Source organism: Lontra canadensis, unplaced genomic scaffold (genome assembly GCF_010015895.1).
Source record: "Lontra canadensis isolate GAN:19392208 unplaced genomic scaffold, GSC_riverotter_1.0 scaffold160, whole genome shotgun sequence".
In the NCBI taxonomy this organism is placed as follows: domain Eukaryota; kingdom Metazoa; phylum Chordata; class Mammalia; order Carnivora; family Mustelidae; genus Lontra; species Lontra canadensis.
Window position 1 is genome coordinate 650,572 of NW_022631154.1, and position 25,776 is coordinate 676,347.

General features: G+C 59.6%; 1 protein-coding gene across 3 annotated transcripts in view; it reads left to right on the forward strand.

The window, feature by feature from the left end:
• The window catches only part of IL6R (interleukin 6 receptor), a 37,072-nt gene that overhangs the window by 1,473 nt on the left and 9,823 nt on the right, over nt 1-25,776 (forward strand). For all 3 annotated transcript variants that reach the window (XM_032845036.1, XM_032845037.1, XM_032845038.1), the window contains exons 2-6: nt 14,340-14,588; nt 15,016-15,139; nt 16,862-17,043; nt 17,282-17,448; nt 17,820-17,961. In XM_032845036.1, the coding sequence (XP_032700927.1) occupies nt 14,340-14,588; nt 15,016-15,139; nt 16,862-17,043; nt 17,282-17,448; nt 17,820-17,961 (864 nt within the window). The remainder of the gene's footprint in view (nt 1-14,339; nt 14,589-15,015; nt 15,140-16,861; nt 17,044-17,281; nt 17,449-17,819; nt 17,962-25,776) is intronic.

Consider the following 25,776-nt stretch of genomic DNA (forward strand, 5'->3'; position numbering starts at 1 on the left):
TGAGACCTGGGCTCATCCCATGGGGGTGCCAGAGGCCTGCAGGGTGGGGTGGAGGCTTCTCTGGTGTCCATCGTCTTCCCGGCCCCCTGCAAGGGGCTCCCCTGCTTGTGACTGTGCGCCTCCCACCACGCCCCAGGGCACCTGCCCCAGGGGGATTCCTGCCTTGGCTCCTAAGAGGTTGCAGTCAGTCCCTGCTTGCGTGGTGGTCTCAAGGCCCAGACAGCCCCGGAAAGGCAGAACTGAGAGCTGGGGGAGGAAGTGAGAGACCAGTTCAGAAGGAAAATGCAGAGAAGCAGAAAATACCCCGCTCTACTCCCACACCCACGCAGACTCGGCCCACAAGCTGGGGAGTAAAAATGAAGATATTGTCCAGGAAGCAGGCCCCCGATGAGTGTGCACGTCTTGCCTCGGGGAGGAGAGGGGGCAGCAGAGGCCGAGCTGGGAGAGAGGGGAAATCCGGTGGGTCTCGGGGTGGGGGCTCGCGCAGCCGGGGGCCCGCTTTCCCCGCGGTCAGAGGCTGCCCGCGTGGCCGGGCTGAGGGCACCGCTCAGGTGTACTCGCTGTCAGGGGCGCGGCACGGCTGGGACTTAGGTGTTGGGCGTGGAAGGCCTGGACACGGGTGACTCAGGTTCCTGCCGCCTGCTGCGGAGCGCCACGGGGCACAGGCAAGCGCGTACAGCTGCCTGTCTCCAGAGTCCTGTCTGGGCGTCTGAACCTCCCTCGGGGCGCGTCTTCCTGCCGCAGTGCCTGCCTGCCCTCTTAGCCTCACCCCTGTCGGGCCTCCCCAGCTGGGTGGTTTGGGTCTCGGTGTATCAGAGTTCGAGGCTGTGTTGGCTCGATTTTGGCGCCCACCCCAGATCCATTGCGGAGAGAGCTCTGGAAGCCGGGAGGGTCCCTTTCTACACGTGCCTGCGGTTCGCTGGCCAGGATGGCGGGCTCCGGTGGTGCTCGGCCCGCTGAAGGCAGGCCCTCTGCCCTCCGGCTTCTGGTCGCCAGAAGTCTCTCCCCGCCTTGGCTCTGCCCTTGTTTATTCACTTGAGCAAACACTGAGGCCGCGTAAAGCCCTGTGAGGCCCGTGTGGGACCGGCCACCCAGACTCCACCCTAAAAGGAGCTTGAACATGGCCAAGAGTAAGTCCCTGAGAGGGACCGAGAAAGCCCAGCCGCCTGAGGCCTGGAGGTGCCAGCGTTCTAAGGACAAACTGTCTGGAGGCTGGATGGTGCGGAGGAAGCACCCGGGGACAGACCCCGGCGCACGGCTGCGGCGTGTGTGAGGGTCCCCGGGGCAGCTGTGCACAACGCACTGTGCACGCCTCCCCCTCGCCCCGGCCGGCCCGTGTGCCCCCACGCCAGCAGCCGCTGGTCAGGTGTAGCTGCTCCGTTTAAACAAATGACGGCGAAGTCAGGTCACAGCCGCCGCCGTCCTCGGTTGCTCAGCAGCGCGAGTGGCGGTCGCGTCCTGGGCACGGAGAGTCTCTGTCACTGCGGGAAGTTCTCCTGGGTGTGTGGCCGGGGTGGAGGGGGGACCGGTTCTTCCCAAGTCTGCTGCGGCCAACGCCCCCCCTCCCCCCCACCTCCTTTTCTCCACGGGGAGCAGCTCAGCACCCCAGCTCTCTGCCCAGCTGTGCAAATGGGGGAGCTGACGTCCCAGAGCTGACAGTCCGCGCGTTTGAGCAAACTCTTCCGACTGCTTGTGTTCCCGACGCTATTCTTAGAGCCGTGGAGGCAAACATGGGCAAAACAGACTGAAGTCCCAGGCTCCCTGTGCTTCAGTTTGGAGAAGAGATTTAAATACGGGGCCAGTGGTTCCGCAGTTGGGGTGGGGGCGTCGGGGAGGGGAAACGAGCTGGGTAGTGGGGGACAGGGGACAAGTGGTTGGGGGGGAGAATGAGCGGGTGGGGGGCTGGGACTGTGCATGTGACGGGCCGTGGAGCTGGCCTTTCGGAGGGGAGGCTCTCATGGAGAGGGTGACATGTGAAGGGGGCTTGAGGGAACTCAGTAGGGATCCCTCACACTCCCCCCGGGAAGCTGCCTCCGCCGCCTCGCACCCTGATGCGGCTGGCACGAAGGGCCTCATAGGCTCTTGGGCAGAGGGCTCCATGGGGACACTTGGTGCCCCTTGGACACCAGCGGGGAAGCTGCCATCCAGGTAGGGTCTGTGAGAGAGTGCTTGAGGGCTGGAGTGGGCGCTTCCTTTGGGTGTGGAATCTGTGATTCACTCTCTCCTGGGCCACGAGATCCCACGAGGTCCGCGGCCCTTGGCACGGTCGCCCTTGCCCAGTGTGCTGCTGGGTCCTCAGCGGGCCCCCCACCCTCACCTGCCCTCTGCCGGCTCCACCCTGGGCTCTGCCTGTAGGGGTGCGGCGCCCCTGAGGCCCTGCATCCGGGCTGTCCCTCCAGCCCCTGCGCTGTGTCCCTCTGCCTCCCAGCCGCCTTTCCTGAAGAGCCTGCTTGGTCTTCCCTCCCTGCTCAGCAGCACCTCGAGTGCCAGCCACACGCAGAGAAGCGCTGGCTTCTGCCCCAGGCCACATGGGACGGGCGGGGGGAGCGGGTACAGATTTTGTTGGAGGGGAAGATCAGGTCAGTTTGGGACATACGGGAACGGAGACATGGATCAGCCAGTGGGAGGTGTGGGAGCTGGAGTTTGGGAATGAGGACGGCCTGCGCCTGCAGTAGGTCCGTGGGAGCGGTCTCATGGCAGCTGTCATTTCAGGCCTGGAGGGTGGCCAGCCTCACACGCGCTGAGTGTAGCTGGGGAACAGGAGAGAAGAGGCCTGCGGAGCCTGCTCGGGCTGGCTGGGGAGAAGGGGAGACTGGTGACGTCGCAGGGAGCCAGGAGCGTTGGGGTCTGGCAGCCCAGTGGGGACAGCTTGGGGAAGAGGAGGGAGCAGTCCTCGGTGTCCCACAGTGTCCCGTGGGGCAGGGGGCCACTCCGGAGCAGGGCTGGGCCCTGACTGGTGTGCTTAGAAACAGTCAGGCCTTTGGTGACCTTCACAGGAGGAGTTGCGGGGCGAGGCTGGAGGCCGGGGCTGCTGGGAGGGGTTCGTGAGGGCACCGGCAGAGGGCAGCTGGCACGGCGGGCGTGGGCTGCTCTTGGAGGAGGTGAGCTGTAGACGGGTAGGGCAGTGGGGTGCGCCTTCGCTGGAAAAGTGGGAATAAGAAAAGGTATTTCTAGAAAGACGACAACTGTCCGCTTGCTTGCGTGCGGCCGGAAACGATGGGGCACGTTGACGGAGGTGAGAGCTGCGGAAACCGTCCTTGAGTGGGCGAGAGGAGACTGAGGCTCAGAGAGGTTGTGGGGCGCCCGAGATCACACGGCAAGGAAGTGACAGGCTCTTTGCCCTAAGCCACATGTGCTACCAAGTCCAGCCCCGCCCTTGCCCCTGCCCGGCTGGAGGGGCCGTGATGCCAAGGTCGCCTCTCTTGCCAGCGCCCACATCAGAGGCCCGCCAAGAGACGATGCCTTGGTGTGGCGGGGAGTGCGCCGGGGCCCAGGCGGGGTCTGCGGCCTCCTCTTCAGTGTGGAACGGTGTGGCAGGCCGCTCGCCAGCCCCCCAGTTTGGGGCAGGGCACATCCAGCCTCGGCAGGCAAGACGTGGACACACAAGTGGGGCTTGATGGATGTTACTGATTTCGGGAGCCCATTCAGACAGGAGGAGGGGCTGCTGGAGCCCAAGGACTCCCTTGCAGAAAAGCGGAGGCCACTGGGGCAGTGGCGACAAGAATTGCTGAGCTGCACCCGTGGCTCCAGCGGTGAAGCGGCTTGGTTTCTGCTGGGGTTGTGGTCTCGAAGTTGTGGGATCGAGCCCAGCTCTGTGCTCAGCGCGGCTCTGTTTGGGATTGTTCCCCGCCCCCCAACCCCACTCCGGCGCTTGCTGGCGCGCGTTCCCTCTCCCATGGCTCGTATTTCCGAGAGATCCGCACGTCTGGAAAATAAGGCTGGGGTTTTAACCTTAATTACCGGATGTGAGCCTCACAACATCATTTTGAAGTGCGTTGTCTTTTTATTTCCAATTTATGGATGGGACAGGGGGGTCTGAGGAGCCTGAGAAGCCTGAGATCACGGAGCTCCTCACCCTGTGCCCTGCGGCTGGAACTTGGCTCTGAGCCCTGGGCTGGCCTCACCAGTGCAGCCCTCCGAGGAGGAGGGAACGCAGATTAAGAGCTCGGTGTCGCGTTACAAGGATACAGGAGTCCTTTCTCCAGTCCCCCGGTGGGCACCTGATGGCAGGGCTGTGGGGAGGACCCCTGCGGGCTGAGCGCCCTGGGGCAGTCTGCAGCCTGCGGACTCCCGAAATTAGACTGTCCAGGCTGCACCTGTTCCGACCCCCAGCCGCAGTGAGCGGGTGCCCCTGTCTAGACCTTTGCCCAGAGTGTCTTATTAAACTAGCATCTACACAGAAAATGGGGTCTGTGTGGAATTAATTTGCATTTACCTTATCTGAGGGAGACGCTGGGTTTTTCCATGTTTGAAAGACATTTGCATCACCTGTTTCTCAACTTAAGAAATTTGGGTTGTTGGTCTTTATCTTATCGTTTACAGGAAGTCCTAATATATTAAGGAATTTAGGCCTTTAGGATGTGATTTATGAATTTTTTTCACTGGTTTGTCCATTAGTGTTTTGACTGTTCAGGGGGACGGTGTTCTCCATGCTGATTTTTAAAACTGTAGGTGGGTTTAGCAGTCTCTACAGCTTCGAGGTGTCCTTTCACACTTAATAAGATCTTCCTTTTGCCGATATTATCTTAAAAGATTATTCCCCCCCCATGGCTTGAAGAGGTTTTTCTATTTAAATATTTGATCTGTTTTGAGTTTATCATAGACTGAGGCATGAGGTGTGGCTGTTTTTCCCCAGTTATAACTTAATGTCCCTTTACAATTTAGTGAAAATCATTTCCCTCGCGCTGGTTTTATTTTATTTATTAATTTAGTTAGAGTGGGGAGGGGCAGAAAGGGAGAGAGAGTCTCTGGCAGACGCCCTGCTGAGTGCAGAGTGGCAGGAGCCCAAACTCCGACCCTGAGAGCACGACCCAAGGGGCAATCCAGAGTGGGTCCCTCAGCCCCCTGAGCCACCCGGACGCCCTTGCCCCACTGAGTTTGCAGGTCACCTCTCAGGTCTGCCAGATGCCTAAATGCGTGGGTTTCACCTACTTCTGGGTGTGGTGGCAGTTGGGCCCAGGGTTTGAATCCAGGCTCATCCCTGAGACAGACTGTCCTGCTGGGAGGGGTTGGGGGGGAAGGCCTGGAAGAGGGTCTTTGCTGAGCCAACACTCAGACTGAGCCGCCCTTTTTTTTTTTTTTTTTAATTTATTCGGCAGACAGATCACAAGTAGGCAGAGAGGGAGGCAGAGCTAGGGGGCAAGCAGGCTCTCTGCTGAGCAGAGAGACTGATGACAATGACGATGCGATGCAGGGCTCGATCCCAGGACCCCGGGATCATGACCCAAGCTGAAGGCAGAGGCTTAACCCACTGAGCTACCCAGGCGCCCCTTAATGGTAATTTTTAAAAAAACATTTTCTTTCTTTGACACAGAGATATCGCAAGTAGGCAGAGAGGCAGGCAGAGAGAAAGGGGGAAGCAGGTTCCATCCCAGGACCCTGAGATCAGGACCTGAGCCGAAGGCAGAGGCTTAACCCACTGAGCCCCGCAGGTGCCCGGTAAAAGATTGTGGTAAAATATACATCAGAGGGATCGTCTCAGCCATTTTAAAGTGTGCAGTTCATTAGTGCACGCTAAGTGAGTTTCGGCGATTGTCATTTCTGAGCCATTTCTAGTTTTTCCGTGACTTTAGTCTGTTTGGGGCGCACGGTGCTGCTTCCCTGACGGCAGCTTCGAAGGGCTCATCCCCTCCTCCTTCCTCTGCCGCCTCATTCTCGCCAGTGGTCCTTGCTCACTTTCAAGTCAGCCTGTCTGGCTCTAAAACGTTCCCGACAGTATTTTTTATGAGGATCAGGTGGGATTTGCAGATTGCTGTAGGGCGCACCCGCAAGGCCGAGTCTTCTGTCTCAGAGTGTGGCAGGGCAGGGGGGCCTGGGACGGGATTCCAGCCGCGTCCTTCCCGGGGACCCCGGGTGAGCTGGAGGGACCGGCGAGGTGCACGGGTGCGTGTGTGCGCGGGCGCGTGGGTGAGGTGAGATGCGTTTGCCCGGTGAGGTGCGTGCGGGCGCGTGACCTAGGCCCTAGCTCAGGCAGCGGTGGGACCGCGGGGCCTGCCTAACAGAGCGCCGGGCGTGGAAGTGCAGCTTGGTGCATTTTCACAGAGCGCACGCCCACGTGGAGCAGTGAGGCGAGGAACGGAAGGCGATCAGGCCGCCGGCCCCACGCAGCACCTCCAGCGAACACGCATCCCCCCAGGGCAGGCTCCTGGCTGACCACCGAGGCTGACTTCAGAGATGGGAATAGCTGTGTTCGGCGGTGGGGGGGGAGGCAGCTGAGGGGTGGACACGACTTGTCCTGGCCACCCTACCCACGGGCCCCAGCTGGCCTGCCGCAGCCCCCATGTGTGGCTCTGGGCCGGCATCCCCAGCCCAGCCCCTTTCTGGCCGGAGGCAGAGTCAGTCTCAGTGGGCCTCTGGGACCTTTGGGCTGTTTGCCCTGTTTGGTATCTTTTTGTCCAATTAGGTGATAACCTCAGAGAGGTGACCTGGCCAGACCTTCCTGGCTGGGCCTGTGGATTCCCTGAGAGGCCCCAGGGGCGGGATGATATGTTTCCCCCTGGATCTGGTCACCACGCAGGTCTGAGAGCCAGCATCCAGCACCTCCTTTGTACGGGTCCCGAGGAGCCTCCTCTCTCTCCCCAGGCAGGGTGTAGTCCACGGTGCAGAGCCAGAGTCAATACCAACTCTGCCAAAGACAAGGCCGATAGGAGCAGGTACAGCTTCGCAAACAGGAGAGAGGAGGGGAGGCATAGCCCGCAGAGGTCGGGGTGTGGGGGGCGGGGCTGGGGACTGAGTTAGAGAAGGAGGCAGGCCTCTCCCTGGGACCTGCGGACTTTAGCATTTAGGCACATGAATGGGTGACCTGGTGAGAGCAGGAGAGAGAGAGAGAGAGAGTGTGTGTGTGTGTGTTTGTGTGTCCTACAAGCTGCTGCCCTAGGGAAGGTCAGGGTTGGGCCCTAGTCCAGCCAGCCGTTGTGCCCGGGGAGGCCTGCTCCCCTCTCGTCCCTCACACCTGGGACTCCCTTCCCGAGCTGCTGTGATGGGTGGAAAGGCAGGAGGAGAGCAGGAAGTCACAGGTGGCAGGCAGCCCAGAGAAGGGGTAGCTGGGGGGGAGCCCAGAAAGGCACCTGTCCCGGGGGAGAGAGACCCTTGGCCAGACGGACCTGGAGCCCATGCTGTTTAAATTTGGCAGGTTCCCGAACTTTGGTGCCTGGGTCGCCCGACAGGACGAGCTTCCCTTCCTGGCGAGGGGGTTGTGAGGAGTGACAGGCCCGGGAGTTCTGATGCTCTTGACGGCTAATGAGCATGCGATTACAACGCGTGAGTCCGGAGAGCTGTTTTGGGGGTAGATGGAGAGCACTGAGGACGTATTCTAGGCCCCCCGGGGACCAAATTCTGCGTTTGGATACAGGGACCCGCGCCCTTTTGGGTACTTTGCCTTGGCCACTCCATTCAGTTGAAGGACTTTATTGCTGAGAAGGGACCTGGTTTCTCAGTGACCTGCCTGAAACCCCGGGCCCCTGTAGCCCAAGAGGTCAGAGTCTGTTCTGCGGTGCCGGGGGGGGACGGCCAGACCTGAGTCCCTGCTCAGCCTCCAGGGCCCTGGGATCGGCAGGCGCGCCCGGGCTTGGTGGCCTCTGGCTGCGTGGCGAGCTCACCGCTTACATAAGCGGGGCTGGGAAGCTGACCTTGTTTCTGCTGGCAGCCGCAGCAGAGAGGGCCGTGGCGGAGTTGAGAAATATGTCTCCGTGTGCATGTTTTTCTGATTATTGACATTTGCGAGTTTACTTGAAGAGGAAAAAAAGGAGGAAAACTGCAGAGCCGTTTGGGTTTTTGGCACCCAGCCTGAGGTCCCGAACGGGGAGGGGCTCCATTTCCCAGAGCTGTGGGGCAGCGTCCCAGAGAGTGGGGTCGCCTGGGCCTGAGGGGCCTGCAGGTGTGGGGCTGGTTGCCGAGGGCGTCACGCTCTTGAGGACGGGCACGCAGGCAGGTTGTGGGAGCTCCCGTCCCTCGGAGCTTTCCAGGGAGAGGAGCAGTGTTGGTCCAAGGGCTCTGGGGTCTGGCTGTCAACTCTCTCCAAACCAAAGTCATCCACTATTAGGATGATAAACCTGTTGATGAATGACGTGTTTTCAGGCTGGTATTGTCCGAGGTCAGCAGACACAGATGTGCTTCCGGACCCGCGAGAGCTGGTGAGTCCACACGGACAGATGCTGGGGGCAGGAGTGGGGGTCTGAAGGCTCACTTCAGTCTGACAGGGGGTTGGCCAGTGGCTCTGTGAGGAGCCCAAGGTTGCCTGAGAATTGTGGTGAGATGGGGGCGGGGGGTGGGGTGGACTCGGGCCTCCTGTCCCTTCCCTGTGGGGCTGCCCCTAATCCTGGATGCATGGTTCCTGGTAAGTGGTGGGCCAGCCCTGATGCCGAGGACGGTGGCCTTCGGGGGGGTGTTGCTGGGAGGCTTGTCTTCCGGAGTGGACACCTCCGGTTTCAGTCCCCGGGGATGTGCTTTTGTCCCCTGTGGGCCCCTTGCCTTCACAGGAAGCTGGGGTGCGGGGTCTGCCGTCCTGCTTTGGACGCCAGCCTGGGGAGGAGCGAAAGAGGCTCCCGGTCCTCCGGTGCCGCCTGCTGTCCCCTGCCTCCGTGGTGCTGAGTGCTGGGGCCTGGGGGCCAGCAGGCTCGTTCTCCAGGTGATGGGAGGGTGAAGGGAAGGAAGGCGCAGTCTGGCTCCTGTTGGGGTTGGGCTGGGGGCCTTGGGCCTGTGCCCTTCCGTCCGCAGAGGCTAGTCTCACCCTTGAGGGCTCCCCGGCCACCTGTCCCCTGTGGGCTTTCGCTTTCTGGTGCCCTTTCCATTTGTGCCCCCCATCAGAGCTCCAGTCGCTGCGGCCCCAGTGCTCAGACCCCCGACCCAGATCCCCCGTCCCCGGATCCCTCAGTGCGCTGGCGGCCGCTCCTGATGGCTGGTGGTACAGGCAGCGGTGAGTTCCCTGCAGGGCGTCGTGGGGTCTGAGGTGCCGCTGTGGACAGGAGGATGAGGAGGCTTGGCGCACAGTGGTGGCGACTGTCTGTGCTGCCCCGGCGAGGGCTTCCGGCCTGGCCTGTGGTGGCACACAGACGCCCTCGTGTTCTCCGGAGGGCCGGGTGCAGGCTTGCAGCCCTGCCCGCAGGCCGCGGAGCTGTGGCTCGGCCCCGCGTGCTCTCGGGTCAGTGCTGGAGCGTGGGGGCTGCCCCCTCCCTGCCACCCCCTCGCCCAGCGCCCAGCGTCTGAGTGAGGGCCGGGAGGTGCATCTGGAGGGATGGCGGGGCCCCAGGGGCCGCACAGGGCCACTCCGCTCGCTCATTCAGGGAGTCCTGCTTGGGGAGGGGCCTGCTTGCTGGGGGGAGCTGGCTGGGCAGACGGGGAGGAGCCGTGACCTCGAGCAGACGGGGGTCCGGCCGGCAGAGCTGAGGGCCTGGGCTGTGGAGCCCAGCAGAGGCAACAAGGGACAGAGCCTGGAGCCCAGGGATGGGCGAACCCTCTGTGACCCAGAGGGACTTGTCCTGAGGAGCCAGGTCCCCTTGTGCTCTGCCCCACGTCCCTCCTCCTCCCGAGGCAGAGTAACTTGGAGAGGCCCAGGCTGTGCTGCTCCTTTGTTTTAAATGCACACGTACTGGTTCTGAGAACCACACGGCTTACAGATCTAAAATCTGCAAGAAGGTTGAAGGCAGAGAAAGAAGTCACTTCCCGTCTCACCCTCTGGAGAGGCGGGCAGGGCTGAGAGGGGCCAGCACTTCCTTCCTGCAGAGAGCTGGGCCGAGGCCCGAGGCCCGGGTGTCACTGGCCCTGGCTCAGAGGAAGGTGGAGGTCCCGGTGGAGCAGGGTAAGCCGGCGGGAGGGACGGCCCTGCCCGCCCTGGCTTCAGCTCCCTTATTGTCTTGCCGTCTTTCCTGGCTGAGTATTTGACCAGCCTGCAGAGTGTTTTCAGAAGCGTAGTTGACAAAGTGTTCTTCACAGGTTCTAGAAGAAACAGTTTGCACATTTTTTTTTTGAGGGGCCCTCTGTGCTTGCTGTGGGGCTTGAACCCGCAGAGTTGCCTGCTCTACCTACTGAGCCGGCCTGGCGCCCCCAGAAGAAGCGCATTTGGAAGAAGGGCCGGGACAGGCAATAGTTGCCAATGGGTGGTTTATAATTAATCATTCCCTGTTAAAAAAAAAATGGTGACTCAGTTTTAAGGACTCAGAAAACCATTACTCAAGCAACTTGGCAGAAGGAGTGGCCATCAGGTTGCTCCCCAGCTCTGCTTTTGTGGACGAGAAAAAAAAAGCCTTTTATTTGCTCTTTCTCGAGCTGCCCCAGTGCTGTGGGCATTGTTAGAGCAAGCAGGGAGGGACCGGCTGGTCACCACACACGGAGGCAGCTTCCGGGCTGACCTGGGGGAGGGAGGTGGGCGGAGAAGCAAGTCTCCTGGAACTGGCAAGTGCAGAAGCAGGACAGAGCTCCCTCTGGCTCCAGGCTCCCCGCAGCTCCTGGTCTGAAGAGCTCCCCCATCTAGGGCAGGGTCAGACCACTGTGTCATCTCTGACGAGCTCTCTTGGCTGTTTCCAGTGGGGAGGCCCTGTCCCTGTGGGTCCCTCTCCAGCACCCTGCATTAGACATGTATTAAGCACCTACTGAGTTCTTTGATGAATGTCTCATAGTCACGGCTGGGGATGGGAGCCGTGCCCCGTGAAAGTGTCAGCTGAAGGAGTTGCCGTGCGTCAACCTTCCTGCAGCCACCCGTGTCTCTGTCGTGTCTGTCGGGTTCTGGTGCCTGGTGAAGTCGGATTTCTGCTTGTCAGCTGAAGGGGAATCGGGAAGGTCAGCCCCGACCTGCATGGTCCTCCAGCGGTTTCTGCGTCTTGGTTCCTGCAGCGGTGGTACCTTGTGCATGAGCGTCACATCTGTGTTAACTCTCATCCGGTAGAAAATGGAGAAGCCAAAATGTGGACATGGTGATCAGAAGTGTTGGATGGTAAAAATCAAATCTTAAAAATAACGAACAAAAGACAGTGGGCCTAGTGGCTCCATCAATAGGGCATGTGGCTTGATCTCAGGTCTGTGAGTTCAAGTCCCACCTTGGATATAGAGGTTACTTACAAAAAAATCTCCAGGGGTGCCTGGGTGGCTCAGTGGGTTAAGCCTCTGCCTTCAGCTCAGGTCATGATCTCAGGGTCCTGGGATCGAGTCCCACATCAGGCTCTCTGCTCAGCGGGGAGCCTGCTTCCCCCTCCCCCCATCCCACCCCCAGCCCTGCCTGCCTCTCTGTCTACCTGTGATCTCTGTCAGGTGAATAAGATCTTTAAAAAAAAATCTCCAAAAGAAGCAGCGTTGGGTGGGTCTTCTAAACATAGCTTCATCGGGCACAGATGGAAGTCATTGTGGACTCTGAACCGGACGCGCCCATGAGGTGCCCACTGGCGTCCGCAACAGGACACATGTGACACACATGCTGGGACCAGTGGCCCCACTCCGGAGAGTCCTGTGCAAATGACCAGGAGTAGGTGGGAGGGAGCCGATAGCCGCACTCTGATGCGGCAGACGCTGGAAGCCCCCAGCCCTCCCTGGGCGGGAGAACCACGGTGGCAGGTATCGCAGGCACAAGGGGGTGAGCTACGGCTGCTCCTGGATGAGTCCCAGACCCGTAATGAATGACAAAAGCTCGCTTCAGCAGACTGCGTGCGCACCTTTTACAGAAAGCTTCCAAATCAATCAAGGCCCAGAAAAAAATAGGGATCTGTGTGCAGCGAACCTATTTTTAAAGTAAAGACGGGTTGCACCCAAACTGGAACATTGCCAAGGCAGGGTGCCTTCTGGGTGGTGGCTGTGCGAGCGCTGGGGCTCTCGTGGTGGGACGTGTGCTCCCGTGGTGGGACGTGTGCTCCCGTGGTGGGGGCCGTATTTTGCAGTGGCTTCAGAAACCGCATCTGACCGTTACCGAGGGTCCCACGTGAAGGGTATGCTGTGGCTCGGGCTTCTAGAGCCATCTGGGCAGGGAGGCACCCTCAGGGGACCCGGGCTTTCAGGGGCTGGGTTGTGCTGCTGTTGGGGAAGCCTGGTTCCCGAGTCCCCGTTCTGCAGTGGGGAAGGCGTCTCCTGTCTCGAGGGCAGGGTCTTTCTGCTGCCAGACGGTATCCTCCTCCTTGGGGTCCTTCTGGAATATTTGTGGGATGTAGGTCAGAGAGGGAGGAGAAATCAAGGCCGCGGGGTATAACGAACCAGCCTGAATGGCCCTCCCTGCACGGTGAGATTCGACTGTTTTTCCAGAGTCCAAAGCTCTGGCGAAGAAACCCAGTGAGGGCCGGTGGCTACCCTGCCCCTGTCCCCATCCCCGAGTGGCCAGCCTCCGGGTAGAGGGTGCTGGGGAGGGGCGTGTCAGGCTCCAAGTGGTGAAGTGAGGATGACTCTTGAAGGCCGTGCCTTGTCCAGCGGTCACTCTGGGGGTGCTTGCCAACTGGGGGTCTCACTGACCCTTAGTCCCTCTGTCTGCCACCTTGGGTGTGGTGGAGCAGGAAGGACAGCCTGCCAAGTGTGACATGAGCTCCTCCTCCCCAGAGGAAGGCTTAGCGGGTCAGACCCGTTAATGCTGGCCCTTCAGGCTGGGAGCTGGGGGAAGGCGAGGGCGGTTCCTGCCGGGCTTTTCCTAAATCTTTGGTGGGATTTATTGCTGCTGCTGCTGCTGCTAACAGATGGTTGGAAGGGCCAAGTATGCTTTTATTATTTTTTTTAATTAAAGATTTTATTTATTAATTTGAGAGAGAACGAGAGGGAGGACAAGAGGGGAGAAGGTCAGAGGGAGAAGCAGACTCCCCATGGAGCTGGGAGCCCAGTGTGGGACTCGATCCCGGGACTCCAGGATCATGACCTGGGCCGAAGGCAGTCGCCCAGCCAACTGAGGCACCCAGGCACCCCCAAGTGTGCTTAATAAGAAAAATGGCTGTATTTCCTGGCTTCGATTCCCCTAGCTGGGTGGACGCATTTAGTTAATTGGTTGACTAATTTTATCTCAAATTCTGTGACTCTGTTTAACTTGTACTGAGGAAAGTTCACCTGTCTTTCGTTTTCAGTATTCTTCTTTCAAGTCGCACTTACGTGGTACTTTTCAGGGGAGGGAGCACGTTGGTTCTTTTTTACCTTCCGATCTGCTCCCAAGGATGAAAGTAGCCTTGTCCTGCGGGTTGCATAGGCAGGAGCAGGTCCCCGACGGAGGGCCGCCCCGCCGCTGCGCAGCCTCCTGACGCCCGCGCGTCTGACCGCGTGTGGAAGGGTCCCCTGCTGTCCTGAGGGTCCGGGTGCGGCCCTGCGCCTGCTGAGCAGCTGGGTGTGTGGGTTTGCTCGGCCGCTCGCCCGCCGGGTGCCCAGCGGCCCCTGTTGTGTGCCGGGCAGCGGGCTGGGCACCGACATGGAACCGATCAGAGCATAGGCTGTCGATTCCTGTGGCATTAGAGTCTTGGAGGGCAGACGGGGGCAGACGTGGTAACCCTGTGGCGGCGGGTGGGGGCCGGGCGAGGAGGGCGGCGCCGGTGGGGACCTGATCCAGCTGGGGGTGAGGGAAGGCCTGGGGTGGGCGGTATGGAGACCTGACAGAGAAGGTCATGGGGGCAGCAGCGGGACTCTGTACCCTCGAGGGGCGCGGGGAGAGGTGAGGCCTGCGAGCGTTGCGGGGATGGGTGGTGGAAGGCCCTGTGCGCCAGGCCTCATGCTCAGAATTCATGCTGTGGCCAGTGGCAGGCCCCCGAGGGTTTTCTTTTTTCTTTTCTTAAAAATGCATTTATTTTTTTTCTTCACTTATACACTTAAAAAAGATTTTATTTATTACTTATTTTTAAATTTTTTACTCACTTGGAAGACAGAGCGCAAGCGTGGGGTCGGGGAGAGGCAGAGGGAGAGAGAGATTCTCTGCTGAGCCGGAGACATGGGCCTCGATCCCAGGACCCCGGGACCATGACCTGAGCCAAAGACGCTTCACCTATGGAGCCCTCCAGGCGCCCCGAGGGTTTTCCGATCAGAGGAGTCAGGTGGCTTCCCGAGGCCCCTGGGGGGCCGTGGCTGGGACCAGCGGCTGGGCTGGAGAGGCGTGTGGTTCTGAAGCCCCCATGACTTCCCAGACCAGGAGCAAAGCCCTTCTTGGCCGCTGTGGGCTTACTGAGCGTCCCCTCCCTCCACAGAGGTGGCGAGCGGTGCGATGACCAGCCTGCCTGGGGCCAGCGTGACCCTCACCTGCCCGGGCGGGGAGCCGGGAGACGACGCCACCGTTCACTGGCAGCTGGGGCATCCTGTGGCCGGCTCCCCGCAGGGCAGCTGGGCTGCTGTGGGAAGAAGGCTGCTTCTGAGGTCCGTGCAGCTCAGCGACTCTGGAAACTATTCCTGTTACCAGGACGGCCGCCTGGCCGGAACTGTGCATTTGCTGGTGGACGGTGAGTTGAGAGCTCAGAGTGCTAGGGGACGGGTCCCAGCTGTCGCTTTAAACGCCTGTGATTTCCTTGGCCTGACAAAATCAGGAAAGATCCACTGCCGCCTGCCAGCCCCGAGATGGATGAGGCTGCTCGGGGCTGGCGGGGGGCATCTGGCCGGCGGGGACCCCACCCTCCTCCTGGCCCGAGTGCTTAGAGCCGAGGCCAGGGGTTCACAGCCTGAGGCCTGGGTTTGGGGGCTCCTCCTCCTTCACAGCGTCACCCCTGTGCCCAGTGTCCCTGGTGGTTAGTGTGGTTAATTTTATTACCTTACTGTTGTGGCAAAGATTGTACGAGTGTGTGTGTGTTGGGGGGCTCGGTGTGGTCTTGGGGCTGGCTCAGGGGCTGCAGGGCCGTGTTCCCCCTCATTCTGCCTGTGCTCTCCCTTCAGTGCCCCCCGAGGAGCCCCAGCTCACCTGCTTTCGGAAGAGTCCGCTCAGCAAGGTAGCCTGTGAGTGGGCTCCCCAGAACCCACCCTCCCCGACCACCAGGGCCACGTTACTGGTGAGGAAGTTGTGAGTATCTGGGCCAGGCTGTGTGTCCGTCTTCCCCGTCCTTCGGAGGCCCCTGGAGGGGTGCCGGCTCTCAGTGGGAGTCTGGGCAGGGGTTCCCAGACTTCACCACTTGGGGATGAGGGAGGGGCTGGGGGACAGAAAGAGAACTTGCCGGCTGGGCGGTGCTGCTTCATGACCACGTGACCCCGTGGGGGGAGCAGTGTCACTTCCCTTGTTCAGCAGATGGAGAGGCTGATGTCGAGCCATCCATGAACTCGCTTTAAGGTCATCTTGCTTGTAAGTGGCTCTGCTACGGTCAGAGCCAAGTCTGTCTGAGTTTATTCAAAATGCCAGGTTTGGGGTTGGCTCTGACCCGAGCTGGCAGCTCCTGAGAAGTGTGGGGTGTGAGCCTTTTATCAGGCCCCTTCCCTAGGAGAGGCCTTGAGAGCCATGGTGGGGGGGGCGCGGGGGGAGGTCGGGGAGGAGGGGGAAGGCTGTGGGGGGGAGATGCTGGCCACATGTCCTGGTGCTGGTTATTGAGTGTAAGCTGGAGGTCGTCAGGGTCAGAGATCCGGGCAGTGACTCCAGGGCTTGGTTTCTGCTGGTGTCTGTGTGCCGAGTGTCATCAGGGGCCAACCTTACTGCCCGTTGTCTGTGCGCGACTGAGCCCACAGTCCGACTAGGAGTGGCACGGCAGCCCATAGGGGTAATCAGGACCTCCGGAACGCAGACTCGGGTCATGGGTGTCATCGTTTGGGACCTAGAAGGTGTTTGTCCCCAGACAGGATGTCCCGCCCTGCCCAGACCTGCCACGGAAACACCGGAAACACCGGGCAGGCTCATGGGTCCCCACAGCAGCTCCTGGACTAGGGAAGCGGGAGGAGAGCCGCCAGTCTGTGGGGGGAAGGTGCGCGCTGCTCCTGCTCCGGGTACGCTCGCCCCACGGTGCTGGCTTACCCGTTCTTCCCAGCGCGGGCCCCGGGCTGCGTCCTCACCAGGACGGCTGGAGAGGTACCCACCCTCAGTACCCCTGGTGACCCACCTTCAGCGTTAGGTGGGATGGAGGCTCTGACTCTGCCTGGGAGTGGACAAGCAGGGGAAAGCTTGTTCTGGGCAGGGGTCGGCCCCTGAATCAGCAGGGACCTGTAGCCCCGGCGGCCGGGTGAGTGGCTGCCTGCCCCTCCTGCGCCCACACATGTCCCAAATGGCCGTTTCAGGCTTCCAGGCCCAGTGGGACAGTGTCTGACTCACCCTGAATGTCTGTAGCTGCCCAGAATTCTCTTCCGGGCTCATTGGCCTCCTTGGGAAGCCGGGGAGCAGGTGCCTGGCTGTTCCATGGGCTGTCCTCGTCCCCCGAGGCCAAGTGGTTTCTGTTAGAGACTCAGGGCTGGGGAGGGGGCCTCCCTGGGCTCCTTGCTGCCCCTCCCTGGGGACAGAGGCCGGAGGCTCCCTCGTCCAATGCCTTAGGGGCGGGGTATGCTCTAGCTGGGCGCTGGGACCTGCCTGCACAGGCACTAACCTGGTTGTCTCCCTCTGTGGTCAGCAAATCCTAACATGCCCCCGTGGGGTGGGTGTTACCGATATTCCCATTTCCGAATGAGAAAACAGAGGCTTGGTGAGGTTGGATAATCGACAGAAATCACGAGACCTGCTAAGTGCTGCTGAGCTTGGGGCATCTCAGCCTTGCGGCCCCGAACAAGGGCGGACGCCGGCAGCCAGCCCGTCCTTGTCCTGTGTTCACAGTCAGAGCCGCCCGCTGGGAGACCTCCAGGAGCCGTGCCCCTACTCCCAGGGGCCCCGCAAGTTCTCCTGCCAGCTGGAGGTCCCGGAGGGGGACAACTCCTTGTACATGGTGTCCCTGTGCGTCAGCAGCAGTGCTGGGACCAAGTCCAGCAGGGTCCTCACATTTGAGGGCTATGAAATCCGTGAGTAAGCTCTTGCGCGCCCTGGCCAGACGCCCCTGCCCCTCTGATGCCCCTCACAGACGGCTGGGGGGCGCAGGGGCTGGCGCTGCGGTGTGCTGGGCTGGTGCCCTGGGGGCTTCCTGTGCCCTGGCAGGTGACACGGGGGTGCTGGTCTGGGCACTGGGGTGTCTCTGGCCCGTTCTGGGGGGACGGGGGCCATGCTTGCCGCTGCATGGGAGCCTGCCCTCCTCGCCCGCAGTGCAGCCCGACCCGCCGGCCAACGTCACCGTCACGGCTGTGGATGGAAATCCCCGCTGGCTCCGTGTCACCTGGAGAGACCCCCCCTCCTGGAACTCCTATTTCTACAGGCTGCAGTTTGAGCTCCGGTACCGGGCTGAGCGCTCGAAGACCTTTACCACGTGGATGGTAAATCCTTTTACTTACGGAGAAGAGTGGCTGGGTACTCAGGGTTCCTGGGATGAGACACCCGTTCTCTGTGGTCATGTGACTCCCTGCTGTGCCGGCGTGGGTGAGGCCCGGGTCCTTGGGAGGCTGGGTTGTCTCGTTCAGTGCACAGCAGTGAGGATGCTGTCCCGCGCCTTCACCGGCCGGAGAGCACGCGCGTGCCCGGGACAGGCAGCTGGGCCGCAGGCTGGCGGGGTCCTGCGCGGAGGCTCTGAGCACCTCTGCAGCCGGTCCCTCCCTGCGTCTGACAGAGGATGCCGCTGGGGGTGGAAAGGGCTGTCTGGCTGGTGCCCCCTGGCCTCACCCACTGCTGCTGGGCCCCCTGCCCGCAGGTCCAGGAGCCCCGGCACCAGTGCACCATCCATGACGCCTGGAAGGGCCTGCGGCACGTGGTGCAGCTCCGGGCTCGGGAGGAGTTTGGGCACGGCTCCTGGAGCGCTTGGAGCCCTGAAGCCAGCGGCACCCCTTGGACAGGTACCATGGTGGGCGTGGCGGGGAAGTGTCTGCTGTGTTACTGTCCCCCAACTGGTGCTGTCACGGCGAGCCTGCAGCCACCCGGGTTTGGGAGGGAGGCCGGCACCAGCTCCCGTGTGGGGTGCACACGCCGCTCGTGGTGCTGCTGGCAGCTGGGGCCTTCGGCTCTGCCCACGCGGGTCCCCTTCCTGGCTGCAGAGGTGCGGGAGGGGGATGGGGGTGGGGCACGCAGCACTCCAGCTTCATGGGGAAGCCACCGAGAATATGTAGCTGTACTTAGTGTCCACGGTTACTAATCTCTCATTTTTAAAAAGGTGTTAAAGGTGATAAAACTGCCTTTAGGGAGTTACTGAAATTACTGTGCTTGATAGAAAACGTGAAACATTCCACAAATGTATGAAAAATGATGATTATCAGTATTTTTACCACCTCGAGAAACCCAGTGAGAACATTTCAGTGTGCTGCTTTCCTTTTCCAAGTACGTGTGTGGAGAACACCATGAGTGCTCTCCTGTTACCAGGTGTTTTTTGAAAATGTGTTGTTTAGTAACTGTGATTAATGTGTTTTTTTAACTGCTGAAATTTTTTTTAAAGATTTTATGTATTTGACAGAGACAGAGATCACAAGTAGGCAGAGAGGCAGGCGGGTGGGGCTGGGGTGGGGGGAAGCAGGCTCCCCGCTGAGCAGGAAGCCAATGTGGGGCTTGATCCAGGACCCAGAGATCATGACCTGAGCCGAAGGGAGACACTTAACCAACTGAGCCAAGTCACCCTTAACTGCTGAAATTCTTACCAAGTTAGTACATTCTCACGGCCAAGAAGCTGGGAAGGGTTTCTAATACCAGTGCCTCTTGTCCTAACCCTTCCTGTGTCCAGTCCTGCCTCCCAGAGGGAGCTGCTTGGCCTCTGTTTCCCATTCTTCTCCTGGTGCCTACAGAGCAGCAGCCAACACAACTGTTAGGCGTTTTTCCTGAGAAAACAATTTAAGGCATCTTTGGATTCCTTCCTATGAAAGTTTAGGATTGAGCAGACCCAGACCCAGTGCGGGAGTTTCTCGGATTATAGTGCCGGGGGGAGGGTCATCTGGTGTCTGGTTGAATGCTTCCAGAGATGGAGGGCTCACCCCCACTCCAGGAGCCCATTCCGTTGCTCCCGGTGTCCGCGTCCTAGAATGGTGGCAGCTTCAGCATCACATCTTTATAGCCCGGCAACAGGGTTGAGCCAAAAGAGTTGTTCGTAAGTACCAGTTAATTAAAACAGAAAATGCAGTACCCGTGCACTGCTCACGTGTGGGTAGAACAGAAACATAGAATGGAAGTGACGGCCGGGCCCGTCCCTGCCCTGCCGGCTCTCCCGCCCCGGCCCTGGGGAGAAGACTGGCACAGAGAGGCTGGCATTCCGCCCCCGAGAGGAGGCTGGCGCACGGTGGCTCTTCCTCTTCCTGCTTCGCTGCGCGACGCCCTCCTTTCCTGTCCTGGGGGAGCCAGAGGAGGCCTGGGTTAAGGAGCTCCTGAGTTGGACGCACGTGAGGTTGCAGGCTCCGCTCACAGCTGGTCCTTTTCCTGCCGCTGCCCGTGGAGAGCGGGAGGCAGGTTTCTGGCGGACCCTCTCTCAAAAGCTCCTTCCCTGCGAAGGCCCGGACAGGAATCGGGGAAGGCCTAACTGGTCCGTCTCCCACAGGGAGACCGTGTAAATGCATCGGAACATCCTCAGGCCAGCTCGTGTTGACCTGTCCGTGACTTTCTGTGATTCGTGAACGTTTTGAGCCAGAACAGGCTCATCGTCCGAATGCCGAACCTTACTGTGGCCTTGGAAGCTTGGCGTGGGGGTAAATGGCTGACAGCGTTGTGCGGAGGGAATGTCTCGGCCTCAGGCCTCTGCTCAGACGGTCACAAACAGCTTTAAGAAATTCTGTTTGTGTTAGAAAGCTCTTCTTTGTCTTTAAAAATGTTGGAATGTGGTAAAACACATGTAACTCAACTTTGACCACTGTAGCCGTTTCTGAGTATCTGTTCAATGGCGTTAAGCACATTTGCGCGGTTAACATGCCGTCCCACCGTCTGCTCCCAGAGCTCTTCTTGCTGCAAAACCAAAACTCTGTCCCCATTAGATGCGAAGGGGACCGCCACCTGCTGTCTCTGAGGTTCGCTCCTCACGGAAGTGCCAATCAAGTGCTAATTGACTCTGAAATTAATTTTGGTTCACGATTTTCTGGAAAATTACATTTTGATACTTTTAGTTGAAATGTAGAAAATAGAGTAATAATTATTGATAAGATTGTAATGAATCATGTTGAAGTATCTAATTGTGTCATTTCATTAAGGAGAGGTTTGTACTCGCACTCTTGACCTGGGGGAGCTGTCTTTCGGTGACAGGTCTTGTTTCACGTAGCGTGATGTCCTCGGGGTTCATCGTGTTGTAGCAAGTGTCCAAGCTTCCTTCCTCTGAGGCTGAGGCCTATTCGGGGCACAGTGGCCCACGTGTGGCTTGCGCACTCACCTGTGGACGGCCCCATGCGCTGCCTCCGCCTTCTGGCCGCTGTGGCGGACTCTGCCGTGAGCGCCGCTGGACAGCATCTGTCTGGGTCCCTGCTTGCGGATCTTTCGAGTAAATACCCGGAAGTGAAAAATTGCTGCCTCAGACAGTAGTTCTGTTCTTAATTTTTTGAGGAACGAATGCACTGTTTTCCTCCGTGGCTGCACCATTTTACATTCTTACCAGCAATGCACAGGGTTCCAATCACAGCCTCCTCCACACTCGGGATTTTCTGTTCTTTGTGTTTGGTTGCTGGTAAGAGCACCCCCGGGTGTGAAGTGGGTGTGAGGCTGGTCTGCGTTTCCATCAGGAGCTGTGATGTTCACCACGTTTCCGTGTGCTTCTGGCCCATTTGTGTGTCTTCCTTGGAGACATGTCTGCTCAGGAAGAAAGTTCTTTCTCACATGAGCCCCACCCTGTCCTCTGGGGTAGACGAGTCCCGAGACAAGTCCACTGGTCTGCTCTTCCGAAGTTCTTGGCGGCTCCCAAGGACCCGTGTCTGCTCAGGTGTCTTGTCCCTGGCTGCCGCGTGGAGAGCCTGTGCACTGGTCTGCTCCCTTCCTCTGCACCTGGTGTCCTTGGTGGCTGTCCCTCTTCAGATTACGGACATCGTCGCCACAGTGGGCGGCGGTAGAGCTGGGCCGCCTGGCCAGCACTGGGTCCAGTCTTTGACTTTCCAGCTTGGGGTGGCTGTGCTGCTGTGCCTTGCTGCAGTGACTGCAGAGGCTTGGACAGGACACCTGGTGGCGTCTCCCATCAGCGACTGAAGCCTTCGGGACCCCCCGTCTTATGCACATGTGGTTTTGGGGGATCCTCAGAGCCCCCCAAGAGAGAAGCTGGCTGTCCCCCCTGCTGAGGGCAGTGGGGGGAGGTCGGGGGGCCGGTGCGAGAGAGCGGGGAGCCGTCTGGAGAGGGGTTTAGCGAGTTTTCCTGATGGTGCAGTTCCTTGGCTTTTGGGGACACCAGTGGGCTTCCCAGCTGCCCAGGACCCAGACATGCAGGCCGCTCCTGCCTCCCAGCCTTGGTGTGGGAGTGGTGACCTCTGGGGGACAGGGAGGTTATGGGAGACACGCTGGACCCGGGAGTCAGGCTGTAGGGCCTCTCAGAGCCTTAGCCTTGCCCATGTGAGGTGGGGATGCTGAGACCTGTCTGGTTCCCTTCCAGGTCTGTTTTCAAAACAAGCTCTGGCTGGTTTCATTGAAGAAATTCTTTGCGTGATTTACTTGTCACCAGCTTGTTCTGGCATGCCTCTCGTGACAGCAGACACGTCTGCATAGGTGACGGCCATCTCCCATGTGTCCCGCTCCTGGTGTGAGGGGCCCCGGCATGGGTGGATGTGTGTGTGGCTCTGGTCCCTGTTACCCCGGTCCAGGCAGGTGCTGAGGAGGACGGCCCGTCTCTCTCTGCCTGTCTGGTCATCTTCAGGGTCTGCTTGTGGCTGGGCACATGCTATCCCCTTTTCCTGAAACGCTAGAGCCTAGAGATAATGGACTGCAGTGAGTTTTTGTTCCCTACCTCAAGGGCCACTGCCAAGATGGCTGGGACGGAGGCCCCTTGCGAAAGTTTTTGTGAGCGCAGAGAGAAGACACCCTCCAGGGATAGTGACGTGTCTGCTGCGGGGGTGTTTGCAGTTGCCACACGGTGCTGGTTGGTCCCTGGGGTGACAGGAGGGAGGCTGTGGGTGTCCCAGGATCACTGTCCTGGACACCGACCCCGAGCCACTCAGACTGTGGAGGGGGCGTGCAGTGGGCAGTGTGGGGAGACTTCCCGGTGGTTGTGGATGGTGCGGGCCGCGCGTCCCTGACCCTCATGTTGGCAGGCTGCGGGGCCGAGAGGAGGAGGAAACGCTTCCCAAGGAGGTCTTTGGGTGGCAGACGGTGGAGGAGTGTCTCCATGGAGACAGGGATTATAGGCTGTCTGTGCACAGGTGGGAAGGGGGGTTTGGGCCAGGCTGGAGCCCAGGTGTGAGAGCCGCAGGGTCCGGCAGGTGCACGCCCATGGTGGAAGGCCTCCTTGCAGGTGGGGTAGACGGTGGAGAGGGGCAAGGGGGGGCCACTCCGTCCAGTAAGGCCATCACCCCTGCGGGCACGTGCAGCAGTGACGCAGGGAGACGGTGCCCCTGACGTCCGGCCAGAAGGACGGGTCACAGCTGGATGGCCCCGGCCCCTCTCGCCAGTGGGAGGGCCTCCCTGGACCTCTCCTCCCTCTAGCGAGCCTGCGGCCCGGAGCCCCTCTGAAGGGAGAGTTTCGGGTGGGGGCCTGGGAAGCCCGCGGGGGTAAGCGGGCTTGGTCTCGCTGCTTACCCGCGCTCAGCAGACAACTGACACCGAGGGTCCTTGGGGTGCCATGAGCTCAGACCCTTGGCCCCCTTCTTGTCCTTCGAGGGAGAGTCTGTGCCTTCTAGAGCCCCGGCACGCGGTTCCCGAGAGACCGTGTCCGCTGCGCTCAGCGCTGCTCCTGACCCGCCTCAACAGCCGGGGCCTCGCTGCCGCCCTCCGGCCGGCCGGCCGGGCTGCGCACGCGCACACGCACACTGGCCTGGCCACGCACACGCACACTGGCCTGGACGCACGCGCACACGCACACGCACACTGGCCTGGACGCACGCGCACACCTGGCCTGGACGCACGCGCACGCGCACACGCACACCCGGCCCGGCTGCAGTTGCGGGCGCGCTGCTCTCTCCCACTGGCCGCGTCCGGGCCCTGGGGCTCCGGCGTGTTTGGGGACCGTGGCCAGTGGCCACTTGATTCTGCTGAGGAAGGACGTACACAGTTAAGTGGAAACGGCTCTTGGCCGTTTCACAGAAAGGGGGCCGCTTGGGGCGCGTGCGTGTCCGCGGCCGCGGCAGGTTCCCCTGGGCCCGCAGAGCGGCCCCCACACCCCCACCCCCGCTGCTGCTTGTGGTGTCCGCGGGAGGCGAGAGGTGAGGCCGGCAGTGATTGACTTGCTGGTGGGTGGTTCGCAGGTGTGAAGCCGCGAGCCGGAGGGGAGGCCCTGCCGGAAGCCCGCCCTCCCGGCCCCCTTCCTGCTCGGTCAGCCCCTCTCCCCGCCTCACCTCAGATCGCCTCCCTGCCACCACCCTCCACCTCCTTATTTCTTCGTCCCGCTTCCCGCTCTGGGCTCCTGCCCCCAAGCCCTGCCCTTAACTGGTCATAATACGGTTGACGAGCCCAAAAAAAAGTCTTCTATTCTCTGCTCCCCCGCCCCCCCATTTCTTATCTGTATTGCGTGTAATCGACCTGTGACACCATGTTATGTGAGTTTCAGGAGTTTGATACTATGTTGCCGAATGGTGACGCAGTCGTCTGCTTAGCGTCCCTCACCGCGGCGCTGCAGGTCTCTTTCCGTTTGGTGAGGACGTGAAGGTCCCCTCTCCCGGCCGCCCCCAGAGGCGCAGTGGGGATCTGTCCGCTCAGGGCGGCACAGCCCGCTCCGTGCCCAGCGCTGAGGGTCAGCGCGCGCTCGGTTTTCTCCGGGACTCTGCGCCCTTCAGCGCGGGTGTGTCGGGTGTGTCGGAGGAAGCGGCTGGGCCGGAAATGAAGAAACAGCTTCTAGGAGAGGTTCAGTGTCTTAACCCAGATCACTTATCTGTCACGGGGGCCTCTCCCGCCTTTCATGCTGGATTTCTCTATCCTAAAACTCCAGCGCGTGAGCTCAAACCAATCCTCAAGTTAATGGAAATGAGCTTCTTGTTTTAAAAACTCCTGTAGGGACAAAAAAACCCAAACCCTCCTGTGTGGTCTGTCAGTCTTGTCATTCATTCTGTTACGAATGTGAAAGTGTTTCCTGTAATCTTGGAGGTGCTCACACAAGGAGAACACACGGCGGCAACTACCATTAAGGTTCCTAATAGTCTTTCCTAAATGCTTTTCCATAATTGAAATTTACTAACTACATAGTTTTTTGGTAAGATGCGTTAAGTTCTGTGCTCACAAAGATGAGTACGATACAGTCTGTGAATTTGAGGAATGCTAATCTAGAGATGGTTCTAAAAATAAAGGAGAAAAAAAGCCCAGAGGCGCCTGGGTGGCGCAGTTTGATAAGCGTCTGACTCTTGACCTCAGCTCGTGATCTTGGGGTCAGGAGATCTGTGAGCTCCGTGCTCCTCGGAGAGTCTGCTGGAGACTCTCTCTCTCCCTCTGCCCCTCCCCCTGCTCATGCTCTCCCTCTCCTTTTCCAGTAAGTAAGTACATCTTAAAAAAAAAAATCATTCTTAGAGCCAGAAAGACTTGTCACTTTTTTTTTAAAGATTTTATTTATTTATTTGACAGAGATCACAAGTAGGCAGAGAGGCAGGCAGAGAGAGAGGGGGAAGCAGGCTCCCTGCTGAGCAGAGAGCCCGATGTGGGGCTCGATCCCAGGATCCTGGGAACATGACCCAAACCAAAGGCAGAGGCCCAACCCACTGAGCCACCCAGGCACCCCCTTGTCACTTATTTCTTACAAAACTTTGGACAAGTTCTTTAGCTGCCCATGCCTCAGTTTCCCCGTCTGTAAAATGGGGAATATCGTGATACTGTTCCCGAATATTGTTGTGGAGACTAAACAGATTGATCCATGGGAGGTGCGGAGATTGGCACACATCAGGTGCTCAGTAAATGCTGGAGATGGTTACAGTTGGTGCGCTTTTGTTGCCACCAGTCACTTCGAGGCACTCGGGGGCCATGGCTGTCCGTTCCTTTCCCTTCTTTGCCCAACGTGCCTGCTGAAGGGAGGTGTTAGGAAACAGGAAATACATTTGCCTAAATGCTGAGCCTCGGGGTCTTTGTAAAATGGAGGTGGCAGGGCCCACCTCACAAGCACCACGGGAGCGTGACATGGAACCGAGCACGCACAGATGAGCCGGGATGTGGCCGGTGGAGCTGCCCACAGAGGGGTGCTGATGATTTAGGGACACTTTCCCAGTGGCAGTCATCTGACGTCCCTCGGGCCCTGTTTCCTCATCTGTAAAATGAAATGACGATTATTCCTAACAATGCAGACATGCTTTACCTTCCATGTTTGGGGACAAGATGGTCTGTATCGGGGGCTCCGTGGCCATCTGGGGGGTCTTTAACAAGTCTTGTCAGTAAGACTTAATTCTGATATTCATTAGAAAAATTGTACTTGTTCTGGGTTGAGATAAAATTTCCACATTGTACCCGGAAATCTAAGCCATCAAAAGTTAAGCACCCTACTCTGGGTCACGTGCCACGCTGGGCGTCAGAACCGCGGGGAGAGACTAGATGGGTCACCCTTTCTGACTGAAGCGTCTCTCTGGGTTTGGAGAGCTGTTAGG